Source organism: Schistocerca nitens, chromosome 4 (assembly GCF_023898315.1).
Source record: "Schistocerca nitens isolate TAMUIC-IGC-003100 chromosome 4, iqSchNite1.1, whole genome shotgun sequence".
Taxonomy (NCBI): domain Eukaryota; kingdom Metazoa; phylum Arthropoda; class Insecta; order Orthoptera; family Acrididae; genus Schistocerca; species Schistocerca nitens.
The window spans coordinates 223,760,966-223,780,658 of NC_064617.1; the positions used below are offsets into that span (position 1 = coordinate 223,760,966).

Consider the following 19,693-nt stretch of genomic DNA (forward strand, 5'->3'; position numbering starts at 1 on the left):
GTCAGAGGGTTAATCTAAGTAAATTCATCTATTTTTACTCAGAAGGTTTCCTTATTGCTCTAGGGATTCATTTATTCTATAAAAAGTTTGCTCTCTGAGAAATGTGTGTACTTTCCTATATATTGTTAATTTCTCTTTTCATGTTGATGGGAAGCTTGTTGTATACTTTTATTTCTGACTCAGTTATGCCCCTATAGACTTTTGTGAGAGTTGCAGAGCCTTAGCGGAAATTTTTCCCCTGTATTGTTTTATGCTTGTGACTGTCACAGTTCTACTGGAATAATTCCTTGTTGCTGGCTACAAACATCATCAGTGAGTATATATATTGATTTGTAACAGTAAACATCCTGAGAGTTGTAAAGAGACTCCTGCAGGATTTTCTGTTCGAGACCCCACATATTAACTTCATTGCTCGTTTTTGTAGTTTGAAGACTTTTTCAACTCCTGTAGCATTTCCCCAGAAGATAATACTGTAGTAACACTGTTCACGTTTACGTCGCACTTCACTTAGCATAGACCGGGACTGTGTCCTAGGCATGCCCGATGTTGACTGACTGGGCACGGCCCGTGCTGCTGGAGTTGTTGTTGTTGTTCTTGTTGTTACGCCGGCAGAGGTCGCGTCCGAATTCTCGCGTGCCCTCTGGTGGACGGGACTCTACTTGTGGCCACTACCGCCCGTGACGCGCCGTGCCAATGTGCGCCTCCCGCGATCTTTCTGGTGGCTACTACACTCCTCCTCCTTCGGGGGGTGAAGCCACTGTGATCCACTGCGTCGGAAGGTGGAGCGTCGGGCAGGAGCGATGACCTCCACATCCATTGGATGGCCGGAGTCGAGGGGATCTGCCAACCCTCGAGCTGGAACCTTCGAATACGGCTGGAAGTGACCCACACGAAGAGGCCCCCGTCATCCCACAACCGGAGCTCGGGACAGAACGGGTGACAAGCTGTCGAACTCCGGATCCCGTTCCACCTCGGGAGGGGCAAGACCCAGTGGTGGGGACGAAGGGGAAGGGACAACCACAGGTGAACTAGCCCCCTGAGAAACCGAACCTGCTAGGGGGGCCGGCTCTCGCTGGGGCATCTCGAATGATGGCGATGCCGGTGCTGGAGCCACTGGAGGCTGCCAAGGCTGAGAACCATCGCAGTGCGGCAGAGTCACAGCGGGGAGAGGAGGTAACGTCCCCTGTGAAACCAATACAGGTGCCGGCAATGGGGAAGCCGGTGTCCGAGAGGTCGGAGGGTGGGTGCCCGAACGTGCACGTAGCTGATTTTGGTGACGACGTACCACCCGATCCCCCGCCTGCAAGGTATAGAGCCGGCGGCCATTTCGGCGCAGGACCACCACCGGTATCCAACGTGGATTGCGACCAAACCCACGGGCCCAGACCGACATACCCAGTGGAAAGCCAGGTACTTCGTTGTGTGAAGACTGGCGAGGACCAGGCCGGAGGAGGTGCAGCAGAGTCCTAGGTTGACGCCCATGGAGGAGCTCTGCGGGGCTGCGGTCGCCCATTGGTGTGGTCCGGTATGCCGTCAAGAAAAACGTCAAGGCTTCCTCTGCAGGAAATTCTTGCACATACTTTTTCATCTGCGTCTTAAATGTGCGCACCATGCGCTCGGCTTCCCCATTCGATTGTGGATGGAAGGGGGGAGATCAAACGTGCCGAATACCGAAGCGCCTACAAAAATCCTGGAAGGTCTGCGAAATAAACTGCGGTCCATTGTCTGAGACCAGAGTGATTGGCAGACCTTCCACAGAAAAGATTTTTGCTAGTGCCTGGATTGCAACTTCTGAAGTGGTTGTGGAGCAGCGAACCACATATGGGAATCGGGAATAAGCATCAATGACAATGAGCCAAAAGCCATTGAGAAACGGGCCCGCAAAATCGATGTGAACACGTTCCCATGCTTGTGTTGCCGGCGGCCATGAAGAGAACGCTGCCCTGGGAGATGCTTGTTGGCTCGCACACTGGGAACAGGCGGCCACCAAGTGCTCAATTTCTCTGTCAATACCGGGCCAGTACACATGTCTGCGAGCCAAGGTTTTAGTACGGGAAACACCCCAGTGCCCCGCATGTAATAACGTGAGGACCTCCCTTCGTAAACCTGCAGGAACAACCACGCGAGGAGCTGTATCATCGGTAGCCAGAAGGAGAACTCCTTCCAAGACCGAGAGGTGGTCTCGTAGAAGAAAATAATTACGAAGAGGGTCCGAGGTCCGGCCTGGAGGGCGGGAGGACCACCCCTGCTGAATGAGGCGAACTACTTGCCGGAGAACCGGGTCAGCCGCCGTTTCCCTGGCGACTCGAGAACTAGTGATCGGAAAGCCATCAACTGCTTGGCGGGATGCCACATCCAAATGAAAACACATAATCTCCTCTCGATCGAACGTAGGTCCGGGCCCACCGGAAGACGGGAAAGAGCGTCGGCGTTGGCATGCTGTCCTGTAGGGCGAAAATGAATGTCATAATGGTACTTAGAGAGGAATAAGGCCCAGCGCTGTAGTCTGTGGGCCGCCCTATCCGGAATCTGAGAGGCGGGGCCAAATAACGATATTAACGGCTTATGGTCAGTGATTAACTGACACTTCATGCCGTACAAGAAAGGGTGAAACTTGGTAACAGCGTAGACAATGGCCAAAGCCTCTTTTTCCACCTGGGAGTAATGGGCCTGCGCGGGACTAAGCGTTTTAGACGCAAACGCCAGTGGTTGCTCGGAACCGTCTGCGTTGCGATGGGCCAGGACCGCCCCCACCCCATACTGCGAAGCATCTGTAGCCAGGACCAACGGCTTATGGGGATCAAAAGTAGCCAAACAAGGGGCTGAAGTGAGGAGGCCCTTCAACGAGGTGAACGCTCGCTCGCAGGCAGGCGACCAATCAAAAGGCACACCCTTGTGCAGAAGGCAGTACAGGGGGTGGGCTATAGTGGAAGCCCTGGGAATGAACCGGTGGTAATAGGCTATCTTGCCTAAAAAAGCTTGTAACTCTTTCAGCGAAGTGGGCCGAGGAAGGTTGACAATACATTGGACCAAACTTCCTAGTGGCTGTATGCCATGCCGAGATATGGTGTAGCCCACATACTCAATGGACGGTTGGAAGAAGGTTGACTTATGCAGGTTGCAACGCAAGCCCACAGACCTGAATTTGAGAAAGAGGGTGCGAAGGTTGTGCAAGTGTTCCTTCGTGCTGCGGCCTGTGACAATTATGTCATCCAGGTAATTAATACAATGAGGGATTGTCGACGTGACATGCTCAAGATAACGCTGGAATATCGCCAGGGCACTGGATATTCCAAAAGCCAACCGCTGGTATTGGTAAAGGCCAAACGGGGTGTTGACGACCGCCAGCCGTTTGGAGTCCTCATCAAGAGGTATCTGATGATAAGCCTCCGACAGATCGATTTTCGAAAAATATTGGTCACCCGCCACGGCGGAGAACAATTCATCAGCACGAGGCAAAGGATAGGTGTCCACCACCAATTGGGAATTAATGGTGGCCTTGAAATCGCCACAAAGGCGTAAGTTTCCTGAGGGCTTCTTGACAATAACGAGGGGCGAAGCCCACTCACTGGAAGAAACGGGAAGAACGACCCCTAGGGCTGTCAGCCGGTCTAGCTCTTCCTTTACCTGAGGGCGGAGAGCCAAGGGGATCTGTCTTGCGCGTAGAAAACGCGGGCGAGCCGACGCCTTCAACGTTAAGTGAGCTTCAAAATCGGAAACACGCCCCAGGCCCTCCTCAAAAATATCTGGAAAGTCTGAGATCAAAGATTCCAATGAGTGATAGGGAACGTCTTCGGAGACCAACTGTATGGTGTCAGCAATAGAAAAACCGAAAGCTTGAAAGGCATCCAGGCCAAAAAGGTTAGCGGAGCTCGCATCACTGACAACAATAAAAGTAATAGGCCGAGTGACTGATTTGTAAGTCACGTCGGTAGTGAATTGACCCAGTAGGGGAATGAACTGTTTACCATAACCGCGTAGACGCCGGTAAACTGGCGCCAACGGGGGCGATCCAAGGTCGGAATAAGTTTGTGCATTCAACAACGAAACTGCCGCCCCCGTATCTACTTGCAGTTGTAACCGGCGCGACCAAACCGACACCTCGATAAAGAGTTTGTGGGCCGATGCGTCGGGAGCCTGGCCCGATGAAACTTCCTGAATGTCAACGTCCATGTCCTCTGTACTGGCTTCCTTCGATGCCTTTGAGGCTGAGCGGCAAACTTTAGCAATGTGACCTTTTTTATTACATTTGCGACAAACGGCCCAACGCTGGGGGCACTCTGACCGATCGTGATGTATATAGCACGACGCACAGGACGGCAACAGGGTCCGGTGGCCGGAATTCTGTTTACGCGCCGTGCGGGAGCGGCCGTAACGGCCGGATTGTACCGCTCGCACGTCGTCCACCCCGGACACAGTGGACGCGGCCGCGCCACCCTGAACCTCCGCGACGTCACGCCACGCTTCCAGCTGTTGACCTGCCGCGTGAGAGACTTCATACGATTGAGCAATGGACAGAACTTCCTCGAGGGAAGGGTCTTCTAACTGCAGGGCCCGTTGCCGGACCTCCCTATCAGGGGCCGAACGAACAATGACGTCGCGTACCATAACGTGGGCATACGACTCTCGCGACTGCTCCGTGACAAAATGACACTTGCGACTAAGACCGTGCAGGGTAGCGGCCCACGCCCAGTAAGACTGATGGGGCTGTTTCTTGCATTGATAGAACTCGACCCTAGCCGCCACAACATGCGTGCGGCGGTGATAATATGAAGACAGCAACGAACACAATGCGTCAAAAGACAAGGACGAGGGTTCCTGCAACGGCGCTAGCTGCCGCAAAACTTGATACAGCGAGGGAGATATCCAAGACAAGAAGAGAGCACGACATACCTCCGCATTGGCAACATGAAACGCCTGGAAATGCTGCCGAAGGCGATGTTCATATGCGTCCCAATCCTCCGCCGTCTCGTCATACGGGGGAAAGGGAGGAGGGAACTGCGCCGGAGCAGACGGCGTGGAGAGCAACGCCGGAAGCACTTGTTTCATGGTGGCCATGAGTTCCATCTGCTGCGCAACCAAAACTCGCACCAAATCCTCCATGCCGTGGAGAAACTGCGAAACCGGAACAATGACGCAACACGCGAAAGAACGACCCTACTCGTCGCCAATTGTGTAGTAACACTGTTCACGTTTACGTCGCACTTCACTTAGCGTAGACCGGGACTGTGTCCTAGGCATGCCCGATGTTGACTGACTGGGCATGGCCCGTGCTGCTGGAGTTGTTGTTGTTCTTGTAGTTACGCCGGCAGAGGTCGCGTCCGAATTCTCGCGTGCCCTCTGGTGGACGGGACTCTACTTGCGGCCACTACCGCCCGTGACGCGCCGTGCCAATGTGCGCCTCCCACGATCTTTCTGGTGGCTACTACAAATACCATAGCAGAATACAAAACAGAAATACGCAAAATGTGACAAAAGCAATATTTCTCTGTCAACAAGGTGAGAAATAGCTCCCAGAGTAAAACATACTGCATTAATTTTTTTGACCAGTTGATCACTTTGCTCTTTCCATCTTAGCTGTCTGTCTGTCTGGATGCTTAGGAATTTTGTGTGTATGGTTTCATAAATTTTTCGGTTGTTGATCTCCACTTCAGGAACTTGGAGTTTTTTATTTGCTGACTGAAACTGTATAATGTTAGCTTTTTGAAACTATCATTTGGCTGTTTGCTGTGAACCATGAACCATTTGTGCATTTGATTAGTGACTGTCAAGGGCTGTATCCTGTATTGGGGAGTTGGACACTTCATCAGAATACTCACATCATTCACAAACATGACTATTTTTACTCTGTCGTTAATTGTAATTGGTAGATCATTAATGTACATCAGGAAAATCAGTGGCTCAAGGATGGAACCCTGGGGGTCTCCGTATTTTACATTTCCCCAGTCTGAGTTTACTGTTACATTTGCCTCTATTAAGATAACTCTGCTTCCTGTTGTGTAGATAAGATCCTAGCCACATCAAAGGCTTGTCTTTTATGCTATAGTGTGGAAGCTTTTTTATAGCAATGTTTTATTATTTACACAGCCGAAAGCTTTAGCAAAGTCACAAAAGATATCCATTGGATACCTTCTGAGATTTAATTGACCTAGAGTTTCACCTGTTAGGCTAAATATAATTCTCTCTGTGGAGAATCCCTTACGAAAGCCAAACTATGTAGATGTCAATAAGCCATTTCTTGTCATTGACCATAAATCCCATCATACACTAATCTCTCAAACACCTTCAAGAACACAGGCAGCAAAGAGATGGTCCAATAATTGGATAATACATTCCTTTCCTCACTTTTTTGTACGGGCATCACTATGGTATGTTTCAGTCTATCCAGAAAGGCCCCAGTTTTGATTGACTGGTTACATAAATAGCATAATATGTGACTAATGAAGTCTGCATATGACTTGAAAATCCTATTTGATATTCCAGAGAAGGAAAGTTGCTACTCACCATATGGCGGAGTTGCTGAGTTGCGATAGGCACAACAAGAAGATTCACACAATTATAGCTTTCGGCCATTAAGGCCTTTGTCAGCAGTAGACACACAAACACACACGTGCGCACACACCCTCACGCAAACGCAACTTGCACACACGTCTGCAGTCCAGAGCCTTTAAATAATTTTGTGATTCTTGCAGCTTCTTTAGGAATTCTGCTTTTGAAATGAAGTGCTATATTTGGTATGATTTGCTTGTGATTCAGTAGCTCTATGGCTTCTGCGGGAGATTTTTTTTATTATGGTTCCCTGTTCTTTCAGCCACAGTGAGAAAAATGTTGTTAAAATCAGAGGCTGCAACTTTTTGAATATTCTTGTCTGAACCACAACCAGAGGACTTTGGAGTCCGGCTTGTTCAGATTGTATGTTCCTATTTGTCTCCCTTTTTATGATGATACATACACTTTTTAGTTTGTATTGGTAATTCTTTTTTGTGTTCTTCAGCACTTTCATTAGAAAGAGTGTTTTATTAAGCAATTCTACTTTCTCTTGCACATTAGAATTTACAAATTCATGTAATCGTTCCTCCAAATTAGATAGTGTTTCAGGTGTGTTAACTATTTCTCTAAATTCTTTGCATTTTTCTGAAACAGTTACACACTCTTTCACCTTTGAGATTTTCTCTTAAACCTAGTTGAATGCTCTAACGTCAAATTGACCTACTTTGTTAATTTGATCATCTCATTTTTTGTATTTCTCATTGACTTCGGTGCTAACTAAATTGTATTGATTATTGATTTCATCTTTCAACTTCTGAGGTAACTGGGTCAAACTATTTGCAGTGTTAGTTAATGTAGCTTCTATTTCCTGTATGGAATGTTGTGTTATCTCTAATTTTAGCTCTTCTTTTGTATTTTCAATCTTGACAGACAGTTCGTTACTTCTAGACTCTACTTTGGCAGATAGTTCCTAAATATTAGAATCTACTCTGTCAGATTCCTTCCTAGTGTCAGATAATTCATTCCTAGTGTCAGATGGTTTCTTATTTGTTGAATCTACTTCGTCAGATAATTTCTTAAAATTAGAATTGTAATAAACTTTTAAACCACTCTGGAGCCTTTGCAGCCAGTTTTATAGTATTGACGGACATACAATGCAAATATTCTCTCGTATGTACACTCTATTACACTAATAAATGGTTACTGCATAGTTTTCTTAAACATGATAACACTAAAACACTGTGTCGCTGTATAGAAAAAGAAAAAGTTTTCAAAGTGGATTTCTGTATTTTCTGACCAGTTCATCCTTTCCAATGAACTGCACTCTCTCATCATGTAGTTGATGCAGTCGCATGTACAGGGCAATATACTGCAATGATTTGCATCACCCTGCACGGCCAGTGTCTTAACACAGCGATAGATGGGTTGCACTGTGTCATACAGCTGCACCCCTACAGTGTTGCTCAGCTACTACTGCGTCCCCACTGGCGAAAGGTTTCGAAATCTTCTCATAACTGACCAAAAAGCTGTTCTCCTCCAAACCTACCGAGAAATTACTCCATTGCAGTTAAAACATTCTTTTATTCTTGTGCTGACATTGTTTACTTGACACATAATTTAACTGAAATTGCCAAAATACTTGTACCACAATTGTATAAGTATGGTTTGTCTTCAGATTTCCAATATTACCTTTTGCTTTCTTCTTAACAGATTAATTCTGTATTTAGACAATTTAGTTACATCTGTTCATTTGTAGTTTATCCCTTTGTTTAATCCTTGTTGCTCTTAGCAAGGCCATAATTTATCACTCGTTGAATTTTAAGATTTTGGAAAATTATAGTTCTTTATTTTCTTTCTTTTGCTCCGATGCTCTATGTCCTGTACAGTGGGAGCCAAATGAAGCATTTTTCTTGTTGGGTTAAGGCTTTAGCTGAGTCAGAACATTTCATGAGATCTATTATCTGACATGCTATATGATGTATTTACTTTTTTTCTGGTCACCATAATTGATTCTTTGAAGTAGAGGCCCTGCTAATCAGTGCCTCTGAAATACCATATGTAGCCGAGGAAAGGCTTGACTTTTTCACTTTTTGTAGCTGTTGGAGCAAAAGAAGGAAATTCCACTCATATCATGAAAAAGCACATCCCCTGCTTTCCTTTTACAGACATATATAATTCCTTGAATGGGTGTAAAGATCATTAGAGTGACTCATGAATTAGAGTAGAGCACAACTTTTCATACTACGTTACAAATGCCTCAAAGGCTTAACATGATCTCCAAGATTAATTTTTTTTTATGCAAAACCATCTTGTCTTTTGTTTTCATTTTTGGAGAGTGTGGTTGCTCCTTGATGGCCAAGCCACCTACAAGCCACAACGCCAAAACGCCAAAACTTAAAAGGCCCCACGCACAGCAGGTGAAGCCGTTTACGTGTCGACACACCTTGTCGTTGTCTCATATTCCACACCTCCTGGTTAATGTCTGCACATAAGAAAACAAACTTTCATGCACTGTATATCTTCTATGCTTTACTCTGTACTTTATACAGGGTGTTACAAAAAGGTACGGCCAAACTTTCAGGAAACATTCCTCACACACAAAGAAAGAATGTATGTTATGTGGACATGTGTCCGGAAATGCTTACTTTCCATGTTAGAGCTCATTTTATTACTTCCCTTCAAATCACATTAATGATGGAATGGAAACACACAGCAACAGAACGTACCAGCGTGACTTCAAACACTTTGTTACAGGAAATGTTCAAAATGTCCGTTAGCGAGGATACATGCATCCACCCTCCGTCGCATGGAATCCCTGATGCGCTGAAGCAGCCCTGGAGAATGGCGTATTGTATCACAGCCGTCCACAATACGAGCATGAAGAGTCTCTAAATTTGGTACCGGGGTTGGGTAGAAAAGAGCTTTCAAATGCCCCCATAAATGAAAGTCAAGAGGGTTGAGATCAGGAGAGCGTGGAGGCCATGGAATTGGTCCGTCTCTATCAATCCATCGGTCACCGAATCTGTTGTTGAGAAGCGTACGAACACTTAGACTGAAATGTGCAGGAGCTCCATCGTGCATGAACCACATGTTGTGTCATACTAGTAAAAGCACATGTTCTAGCAACACAGATAGAGTATCCCATATGAAATCATGATAACGTGCTGCATTGAGCGTAGGTGGAAGAACATGGGGCCCAATCAAGACATCACCAACAGTGCCTGCCCAAACGTTCACAGAAAATCTGTGTTGATGGCGTGATTTGCACAATTGCGTGCGGATTCTCGTCAGCCCACATGTGTTGATTGTGAAAATTTACAATTTGATCACGTTGGAATGAAGCCTCATCCATAAAGAGAACATTTGCACTGAAATGAGGATTGACACATTGTTGGATGAACCACTCGCAGAAGTGTACCCGTGGAGGCCAATCAGCTGCTGATAGTGCCTGCACACACTGTACATGGTACGGAAACAACTGGTTCTCCCGTAGCTCTCTCCATACAGTGACGTGGTCAACGTTACCTTGTACAGCAACAACTTCTCTGACACTGACATTAGGGTTATCATCAACTGCACGATGAATTGCCTCGTCCATTGCAGGTGTCCTTGTCGTTCTAGGTCTTCCCCAGTCACAAGTCATAGGCTGGAATGTTCCGTGCTCCCTAAGACGCCGATCAATTGCTTCGAACGTCTTCCTGTCGGGACACCTTCGTTCTGGAAGTCTGTCTCAAAACAAACGTACCGCACCACAGCTATTGCCCCGTGCTAATCCATACATCAAATGGGCATCTGCCAACTCTGCATTTGTAAACATTTCACTGACTGCAAAACCACGTTCGTGATGAACACTAACCAGTTTATGCTATGTACTGATGATGTGCTTGATGCTAGTACTGTAGAGCAATGAGTCACATGTCAACACAAGCACCGAAGTCAACATTACCTTCCTTCAATTGGGCCAACTGGCGGTGAATCGAGGAAGTACAGCACATACTGACGAAACTAAAATGAGCTCCAACATGGAAATTAAGCGTTTCCGGACACATGTACACATAAAATCTTTTCTTTATTTGTGTGTGAGGAATGTTTCCTGAAAGTTTGGCTGTACCTTTTTGTAACACCCTTTATAATTCTGTCACAATCATCGTTCCTTATACTACACAAGGAGTGTGAAATGTTGTTTGCCTAAACGGATGTAACATTGTTGATGATGTAAAATTGTTGAGGATGGAGCACAACAGAATTGTGAGGGAAAGGGAGTAATACACCACAATGAACCTATCACTATAGGAGAGTAGACAACTTTTGAAAATGTTGGTGCAGCTTCAGATCTTACACTGACATCTAAATAATATTTTAATATGAATTTTTTAAAGTGTGTTCTATAGAATAGTTAGACTTTCTTCCACACTGCATTTGGTTCTATTACCTGTCTCTTAAATTGTGCGACATTAGGAATCTAGACAGCCAACCTACTTATGTGGTATTTCAAATGGCGAGTCATGCAAATGCAAGCTGAAAATACTGGTGGATGATGACACAGAAAAAACTAGCCTCTTAATATGTTTTATGCATAAATATAGTGTAGATAGGAAACCGTGTGGAACTTTTGTCCTTGATTCAGTTTTAGAACACGGCAGGAAGCGGAAAGACGGTCACGTTTAGTCGAACAGCTACAAAGCAGAGAAGTACAAATGCAGCAGTTGTTTGTTGATCGGTAAGTCAAATCCTTGAAACTGTGTTATATTACTGAAAGATTATAATGCATTGTTCCTCAACATGACATTCAGTTTCCCTTGTGATCATTTCATATTTCTTTCAGCTCACCATGCTGCTAGTCCTTCATTTTCTTATTAGTCTTCCTCAACTGCACATTTTAATGCATGGTTCTTGATTTCAACAGTTGTATGTGAAGTTCAATAAATCTGAATAAACTTCACAATTTCAAATATCTCCTAAAAAGGAATGCAGATTAATTAAAGAAAGGCTGAAGAAATATCAACTCTTAAATCTTCTATAATCCAGAGAACAGTTGAGAATGGTCACCATGTGTTTCCCATCATGTACTGCCAGTTCAAGTTAATGAATGTATTGTGTTTGCAGTTCAGTAATCTAATTTCACAGTTGTGAGAACAATAATGATACCATGTCAAGTATGCAGCACACAATACTTTGATTTGCGATATGTCAGAAATTTTAACAGTTTCAGAATCACAGTTATTGAGAAGTTGTGATGCGTCACTTTAAAATCCATTCCCACTGAAAATAAGTACCTTATGTCAGTGAGCATTGCAAAAAACACATAAATCCTTTGTTATTGTTGGTCAGTCAAGTTCTGGAGATGATATACATTGAGGTGACGAAGGTCATGGGGTACCTCCTAACGTTGTTGCCGGACATTCTTCTGCCTGGCACAGTACAGCAACTTGACATAGCGTCTGCACTACATTTGAACCCTACATCAGCTCTTACCAACCAAAATCGGGACTGATCTGACTGGACCGTGGTTTTCCAATCGTCCGTGGTCATATGGTCGCAGACCCAGGAGAGGCATTGCAGGCAATGTCGTGCTGTTAGCAAAGGTACGCGCATCAGTCTTCTGCTGCTGTAGCCCTTAAATGCCAGATTTTGGCGCACTGTCCTAACAGTTATGTTTGTCATACATCCCACATTGATTTCCGCAGCTATTTCAAGTAGTGTTGTGTGTGTGTTATCCCTCACAACTTTATGCAAAAGCTGCTGCTCTTAGTCGTTAAGTGGAGGTCTTTGGTCACTGCTTTGTCCTTGGTGACAGGTAATGCCTGAAATCTTGTATTTTTCTTGACACTGTAAATATTGGAATTTTGAATTCTCTATTGATTTGCGAAATGGAATGTCCCACGGGGCTAGCTCCAATTGCCATTCCACATTCAAAGTCTGTTAACTCCCATTGTACAGCCATTGCCATATTGGAAACCTTTTCACATGAATTGCCGGAGCACAAATGACAGCTCCGCCAATGCACAGCTGTTTTATACCTTGTGTATGTGACACTACTGCAATCTGCATATGTCCATATCACTGTCCTGTGAGCTTTGTCACCTCAGTGTATAATGATAATGTATTCCAGTCAACAGTGTTGAAAGCTTTTTCTAAATCTACAAATGGTACATATGTTGACTTCCTTTATGTATAGTCTAAGGTGAGTTGCACTGAAGTTATTGGCTCATATGTTTTCTACATTTATTTGGAACCCAAACTAATTGTTCTGCAGGTTTATTTATATCTCTTGTACCATTCCTCTGTAGATAATTTGTGTTAATATAACATAATAAACTGATTATTTGATAATACCACCCATTACCAGCTTCCATCTTTTTTTAAGTCTATATCCTCCCCACTATCTTCCCATCCTCACCCACTATGCAACATCCTTGCCCATAAGCAAGTCATGAATGAAACAAGGAGAAATTTGGAAAAATCAGGTTGACCATGTCTAAACATCACAAAGGAGGATCACAGTATTGTGCACTAAGCACATAGTAACCCCTTTGCATCTGCACTTTCCATCCAAAAACAACTAATGGACTACCTGCAACATTCTGTGCCATCCAGCACCCTTGATCAGAGACTAGCAGCCACTAGACTAGGGAATTACAGTCGCATGCATAGGCTTCCGTTAACAAAACACCATCAACTGCTTTGGAGTGGTGCCATGACTGGGAAGCATGGACAGCTTATGAATGGCATCACATTGTGTTCAATGGTAAATTGCAGTTCTGCACTAGCCCAGATGACCACCTCCGGTGAGTAGGGTGGTGACATGGGGAGGTTTTGGAGAAGCGGTATTACTGGATATGACTTCAGGTCACAGCTGGTACTGGTTGAGTGAACTTTGAATACACAATAGTACATCATGAACATCGTGTGTCCTCAGGTACTACCTCTCAGGTAAAAGTGTCATTGTGCCATGTTACATGTGTCTCTGTGAATCGTCAGTGTAATGTTGAGGTACTCTGTGACCAGCAAGGTCCCCAGATCTGTCTCCAATAGAAAGTATATGGGATCAGCTCAGACACCAACTTTGTTCCAGTGCCAGTATCCAGGTTATCAAAGGCCAGCTTGCCTCAAGAGAGGATACAATGGCTTTATGACAACCTTACCAGCTCAATCAGCGCATACATCGAGGCCAGATGGGGAATAACGCCATACTGATAATGGGCTCATTCTTCCAAGTTCATTGTAAATCTGACTCAATTGTGTAATCACTGAAATTATGTCACACACCTTCTTAACTTGCAACGTTTCATTTTGTTTCCTCCTCACATTCTGGGTGCTTAACGTTTTTTGTCAAACAATGTAATTTTATGGTATATCTGAAAGTAAAATGTATTATATTATACACACACTCGCATAAAACCAATAGATAGAAAAAAAACACAATGTTCATCAAAGAGGAGTAGATGCAGTATAAATTCAAAAATATACAAATAAGTTGGCTGTCAAGGTCAATGCAATGAAGCAACAACTTGGAAATTAATACTAAAATATTATATTTGCTGATGTAAAAGTTTGCAGATCTCTTTTAGTTGTTAATGATTTTTGTTTTTGTGTGTACTTGCCCTGTTGCTATGGTCTCAGTTCAGGAACCAGTTTGATGCAGTTCTCCACAGTAGTATGTCCTCGGCAAGCCTCTTCATCTCTGCATTAGTACTGCAACTTATATTTGAACCTGCTTGCTGCAGTTAAGCTTTGGTCTCCCTCTACTGTTTTTACACTTCACACTTCTCTTCATTACCAAATTTGCAATATGTCGAACCCTCAGGTTGTCCTTATCAACCTATCCTTTCTTTGAGGTAAGATTTACCACAAATTTCTACTCTCCTTGATTTGATTCAGTGTCTCTTTGTTAGTTATCCATTCTATGTAGCTAATCTTCAGCATTGTTCTGTAACAATATTTCTGGTTGCTCGATTATACATTTTTTAAAAATGTTTTCAATATACTATGTGGAAAATAAAATATAACACTTTATTTTGTTCTTGAAGAGACACTTTTGGAGAAAGGAATAGGTCGAGACTGCTTCAACAGAATCCAGCACAGTCATCTGTTGCTAGTGGCAGAACTGTAGGATGGGCAGATGAAGATATTTATCCTCAGGGGTCACAGAATGAAAATCTTAGTGTGGATGAACTTCGACAACAGCAGCAGAGAATGGTGCAAGGTCAGTTGAGTGCAGTTTTCAGTGTCAGAAAGATATACACTATGTGTTGTTTTATTTCTGTTGCACTGTGAATGACTTCATTAACATTATTTGCCCACAACAATTAGTCCTTGTACTGACTAAACTGCTAAACCCTGTAGAAGAACAAATCAGCCTTTACTTCACACCTGGAGTGTGTCACTCCACATACACTATAGTCCCCAAGCAAGAGTAGCTACGTATAGTACGTAGTCATCACCTATGCAGAATAATGACAAGACACTGACATACATTCAAATAATTACCTGTACTGACTCATTAGGAGAGTAGTTGCAGGCCTATTTGCAGGTTTGGTATTAAGTAATGGAGGGTGCGTAGGAGTTGCTTATACTATCCAGTTTAGAGAAAACACCTTTGTTCTGCTTTGTTTTGTTTGTTAGTGGAGCTTCTGTTTCCAATGACCTCATCATCAGTGTGACATTGAAATCTAATCTTCCTTCATTTTGGTTGCTGAGCCACTGAATACACATTGAGGAGCACCACTAGAAATACAAAGTGACAGTACCATATGTAACACTAGTTTGAATTCCGACCAGTGAGTGATTTTATTGATAATAATTACTGTAATTTCTATTTTGTTTACCAATATCCAGAAATTTGTGTTACACTGCATATTCATTCAGTTTAATTAAGTTGTCTTCCTTTGTTATACAGTGATATCTTTTACTCTCACATTATATTTCTACCTTTAGCACTCTTTTATCGCTTCTTGAAAATAAACATTAAACATCATTGATAGCATTACTGAATAGCTGTAGGCCTGTCCTGTTTTAACGTGATTCTGTCATTCTTGAGTTTCATTTTTTGTTGTCCCATTTGTAATTTTATGGTTACTGTTTGTTACCCATGTATTACTGTACAGGGTGTTTATAAATGAATATCAGGGTTTTAATGCTTTATAATATTTATTACATTAAACTTACAGTTATAAATGATATGTCAAATGAAAGAGCAACTCAAACAGTTTTACCAAGAACCTTATAAATGTTCAATGTAAGCACCATTTGTCACACGGCACGCATCAGGTCTATAGCCGAGTTCTTCCCAAATGACAATGACAGGGTTTGCTGTGCATGGCCTCCATGTTCACCCAACCTAACGCCATGTGATTTTTTCCTTTGGGGCTTCATCAAGTATCGTGTGTACGAGCCTCCACTACCAGCAGACCTCCCTGAATTAAGAAACCAGATTGAAGCAGCTGTTGGTACAATCACTGGAGACACACTTATCAACATTTGGGAAGAACTCGGCTATAGACTTCATGTGTGCCGTGTGACAAATGGTGCTCACATTGAACATTTATAAGGTTCTTGGTAAAACTGTTTGAGTTGCTCTTTCATTTAACATGGCATTTATAACTGTTAAGTTTAATATAATACATGTAATACATATTATAAAGCATTAGAACCCCGATATTCATTTATAAACACCCTTTATATTATCCTCCTCCCCCCTCCCCCTCCCATGCGCACTTATGCACACGTGCATTCACTCACTAGGCTCAGAGGGTACTTGAATATTTTTTCCTCTCAATTATTCTACTATTACTAACATAAAAACAGGACTGTTTCTCCTATAAACCACTGCCGTTATTACTCAGAATCTCTCCCACTAAGGATAAGACTCCCCTGGAAAACCAATGGCACAGGTCCTATTTTATAGGTAGAGGAAACATTCCTTTAAATGTGTTTAATATCTCGATAGGTATCTCATCAACATCTGCTGTAGAGTCATGACTCCTAAGTAATTATTTATTAAAAAATTCAAAAATATGGAGTAAATTATTTCATCCATAGCAAACCTGTATATTAAACAATTTCCTGTTCCTGTTAAAGAAAATGCAAGTAATTAATTAACTATAAAGTTACTGATGAAAAAAGAACTGTTCTCTAGTGGAACCTAGATATCTTCTGACCTTTTTATAGTAAACCTTTAATAATACACATAGTAATATTTTTTTCAAGTTAGTTCATTCTCTTATGGAGGCTGTAAGTTTGATAGTATGAAAGGAAGAAAAGAAAAAATTGTAGAATGTAAAAGGAATAGAAGAGGAAGCCACCTGGTAGAAATCTGGCCAGGACATAATTTAATACAAAGTGGAAAAGACCTGGACACATTTAAAACATTAACAGTGGCAGATGTGGACTGTGACCATAACTTTTTGGTTATGAACTGCAGATTAAAACTGAAGCAATTCCAAAAATGTAGGGGATGGGTTAGGGATAAATTGAAAGAACCAATGTATGCTGAGAGTTTTAAAGGTACAATAAGGCATCAGTTCTCAGAAAAAGGAGAAAGGAATACAATAGAAGACAAATAGGTACCTTTAAGAAATTAAATACTGAAACCACCAGAGAATCACATAGGTAAACAGACAAAGCCTAGTAGATAACATGGGAGACATCAATTTAATTCATAAATGGAGAAAATATAAAAATGCAACGAATGAAGCTGGCAAGAGGGAATACAATCTAAAAAATGAGAGTGACAGAAAGTTCGAAAAGGTGAAACAGGAATTGTTAGATGAGAAATGCAAAGCTATAGAGGTATGTGTAATTAGGGGAAAGATACATTCTGCATACAGGAAAATTAAAAAGACTGAGAAGTGCTTTTATGAGTATCAAGAATTCAGATGGAAAGCCATTATTAAGTAAGGAAGGGAAAGGGGGAAAGAATACCTATGCGTGGGAAATGAACTTCAAGGCAGTATTATAGAAAAGGAAGAGGGAGTAGATGAACATGAGATAGGATATACGATACTGAAAGAAGAGTTTGACAGAGCACTGAAAGACGTAAGTCAAACTGAGACACCTAGATCATAAGACATTTCCTCAGAATTATTAAGATCCTTGTGAGAACCAGCCACGACAAAAGTAATCCACCAAGTTTGTAAAATATATGCGAGGTGGATGTAATACCCTCAGACTTAAAGAAGAATGTAATAATTCCAGTTCCAAATAAGGCAGGTGATGACAGGTGTGACTGTTACTAAACTATCAGTTTAATAAATCATAATTGCAAAGTACCAAAAGAAATTACTCACAGAAGAATGGCAAAACTGGCTGAATATGACCTTATGGAAGTTCAGTTCAGATTCTGAGGAAAGTAGGAATGTTGGAGACAGTACTGACCACAGAATTTATGTTAAAAGATAGGCAAAGCTGTGTGTACAGCATTTGTAGACACCTTCTGACAGGAATACACCCTTTGCAATTCTGAAGTCAAAATACAAGGAGCGAAGGCTATTTACAACTTGCACAGAAACCAGACTGCAGTTACAGGAGTCAAGGAGCATCAAAAGGAAGCATTGATTTAGAAGTGAATGGGACAGGGTTGTAGCCTATACCCAATGTTAATCAGTCTGTACATTGAGCAAGCAGTAAAGGGAACCAAGAAGAAGGAATTAAAATTCAGGGAGAAGAAATAAAAACTTTGAGGTTTACCAATGATATTGTAATTCTGTCAGAGACAGAGCAGTGGAACAAACTCAACTGTGTCTTAAAAGGATGATATAGGATGAATACGAACATTAACAAAAGCAAAGCAAGAATAATGGAATGTAGTTGAATTAAATCAGTCAATGCTGAGGGGATTAGATTAGCAAACGAGACACTAAAAGTTGTGGATGAGTTTAGCTATTTGGGCAGCAAAATTACGGACAATGGCCAAAGTAAAGTGGATAGAAAATACAAACTGGCTATTGCAAGTAAAGCAATTCTGAAAACGAGGAATTTGTTGACATCTAATATAGATAGGGATAGATCAAGTAACTAGTGAGGAGGTAGAATAGAATTGGAGAATAAAGAAAGTAAGGAAAGGTTTATAGGACACCACCTAAAGCATCAAGGAACCATCAATTTCGTAAAGGAAAGAAGTTTGATAGTAAAATTTGTAGAGGAAGGCCAAGGAATGAATACATAAATGGATTCAAATGGATCATGGTGTTACTAGTTACTCAGATGTGAATAGACTTGTAGAAGATGGCTAGCAAGGAGAACTACATCAAACCAGCCTTTGGACTGGAGTCTCAAAACACAGATCCAATAAAAATTGTCTTTGCATCATAAGTAAATATATCTTTTTTTTAGTACTTTCAACATTGCAGCCCAGTCAGCAATCGTGATAATCTAATATATAAGAAAATATCAGCCTCGATTGTGGTAATGAAACCAACCTTTACCTAGATTTCAGCCCAAGTAATTGAGCCTTCTTCAGAAGATGTACCTGATTGTATAATATGTCACGATGGCATGGTCTATAAATAAAACTAAAACAGCCTGACTAGGTGTAGTCACATAGTACCTCAGTACCACATTTTTAAAATGTGACTATGCCTATTCAGGCTGTTTTAGTTTTATTTCTAGACCATGCCCTCATGACATATTATAGAATCAGGTATATGTTTTGAAGAAGGCTGAATTACTTGGGCTGAAACCTAGGTAAAGGTGGGTTTCATTACCGCAGTCGAGGCTGATAATTTCTTATATATTAAATATATCTTTGTTTGCTTTCAATAAATTAGGAGATTATGTAGCCATTCTAGTGCTATTATATCAAAATCTAATACTTGGAAACTGAATATTATAATGAGTGTTTGGAACTGTAATATTCTGTGACTTCTTGAAGCTTAGAAGTTTCCAATGCCTATTCATTTTTTATGATTGCACCGTCAGTTGCCTTGGAATGGTATACATAAAATTATACTTAATTTTTAATGTGCTGAAAAACACGTGCACTCTCTCCCTCCAGTCAGTCCTCCACCCCATGGAGAATCTCTCTCTCTCTCTCTCTCTCTCTCTCTCTCTCTCTGTGTGTGTGTGTGTGTGTGTGTGTGTGTGTGTGTGTGTGTGTTGTGTGTGTGTGAGAGAGAGAGAGAGAGAGAGAGAGAGAGAGAGCAATACTTTAAAGAAGGATGCTTGTTCAGAAGCTAGACTTCGATGGTCAAGTTGTTTTTTATAT

General features: G+C 42.3%; 1 protein-coding gene across 1 annotated transcript in view; it reads left to right on the forward strand.

Annotated features, from left to right (window-relative positions):
* Nucleotides 1-19,693, forward strand: part of LOC126253074 (syntaxin-8) — an 81,462-nt gene that overhangs the window by 48,561 nt on the left and 13,208 nt on the right. The window contains exons 3-4 of the mRNA XM_049954168.1: nt 11,123-11,209; nt 14,520-14,695. Of these exons, the coding sequence (XP_049810125.1) occupies nt 11,123-11,209; nt 14,520-14,695 (263 nt within the window). The remainder of the gene's footprint in view (nt 1-11,122; nt 11,210-14,519; nt 14,696-19,693) is intronic.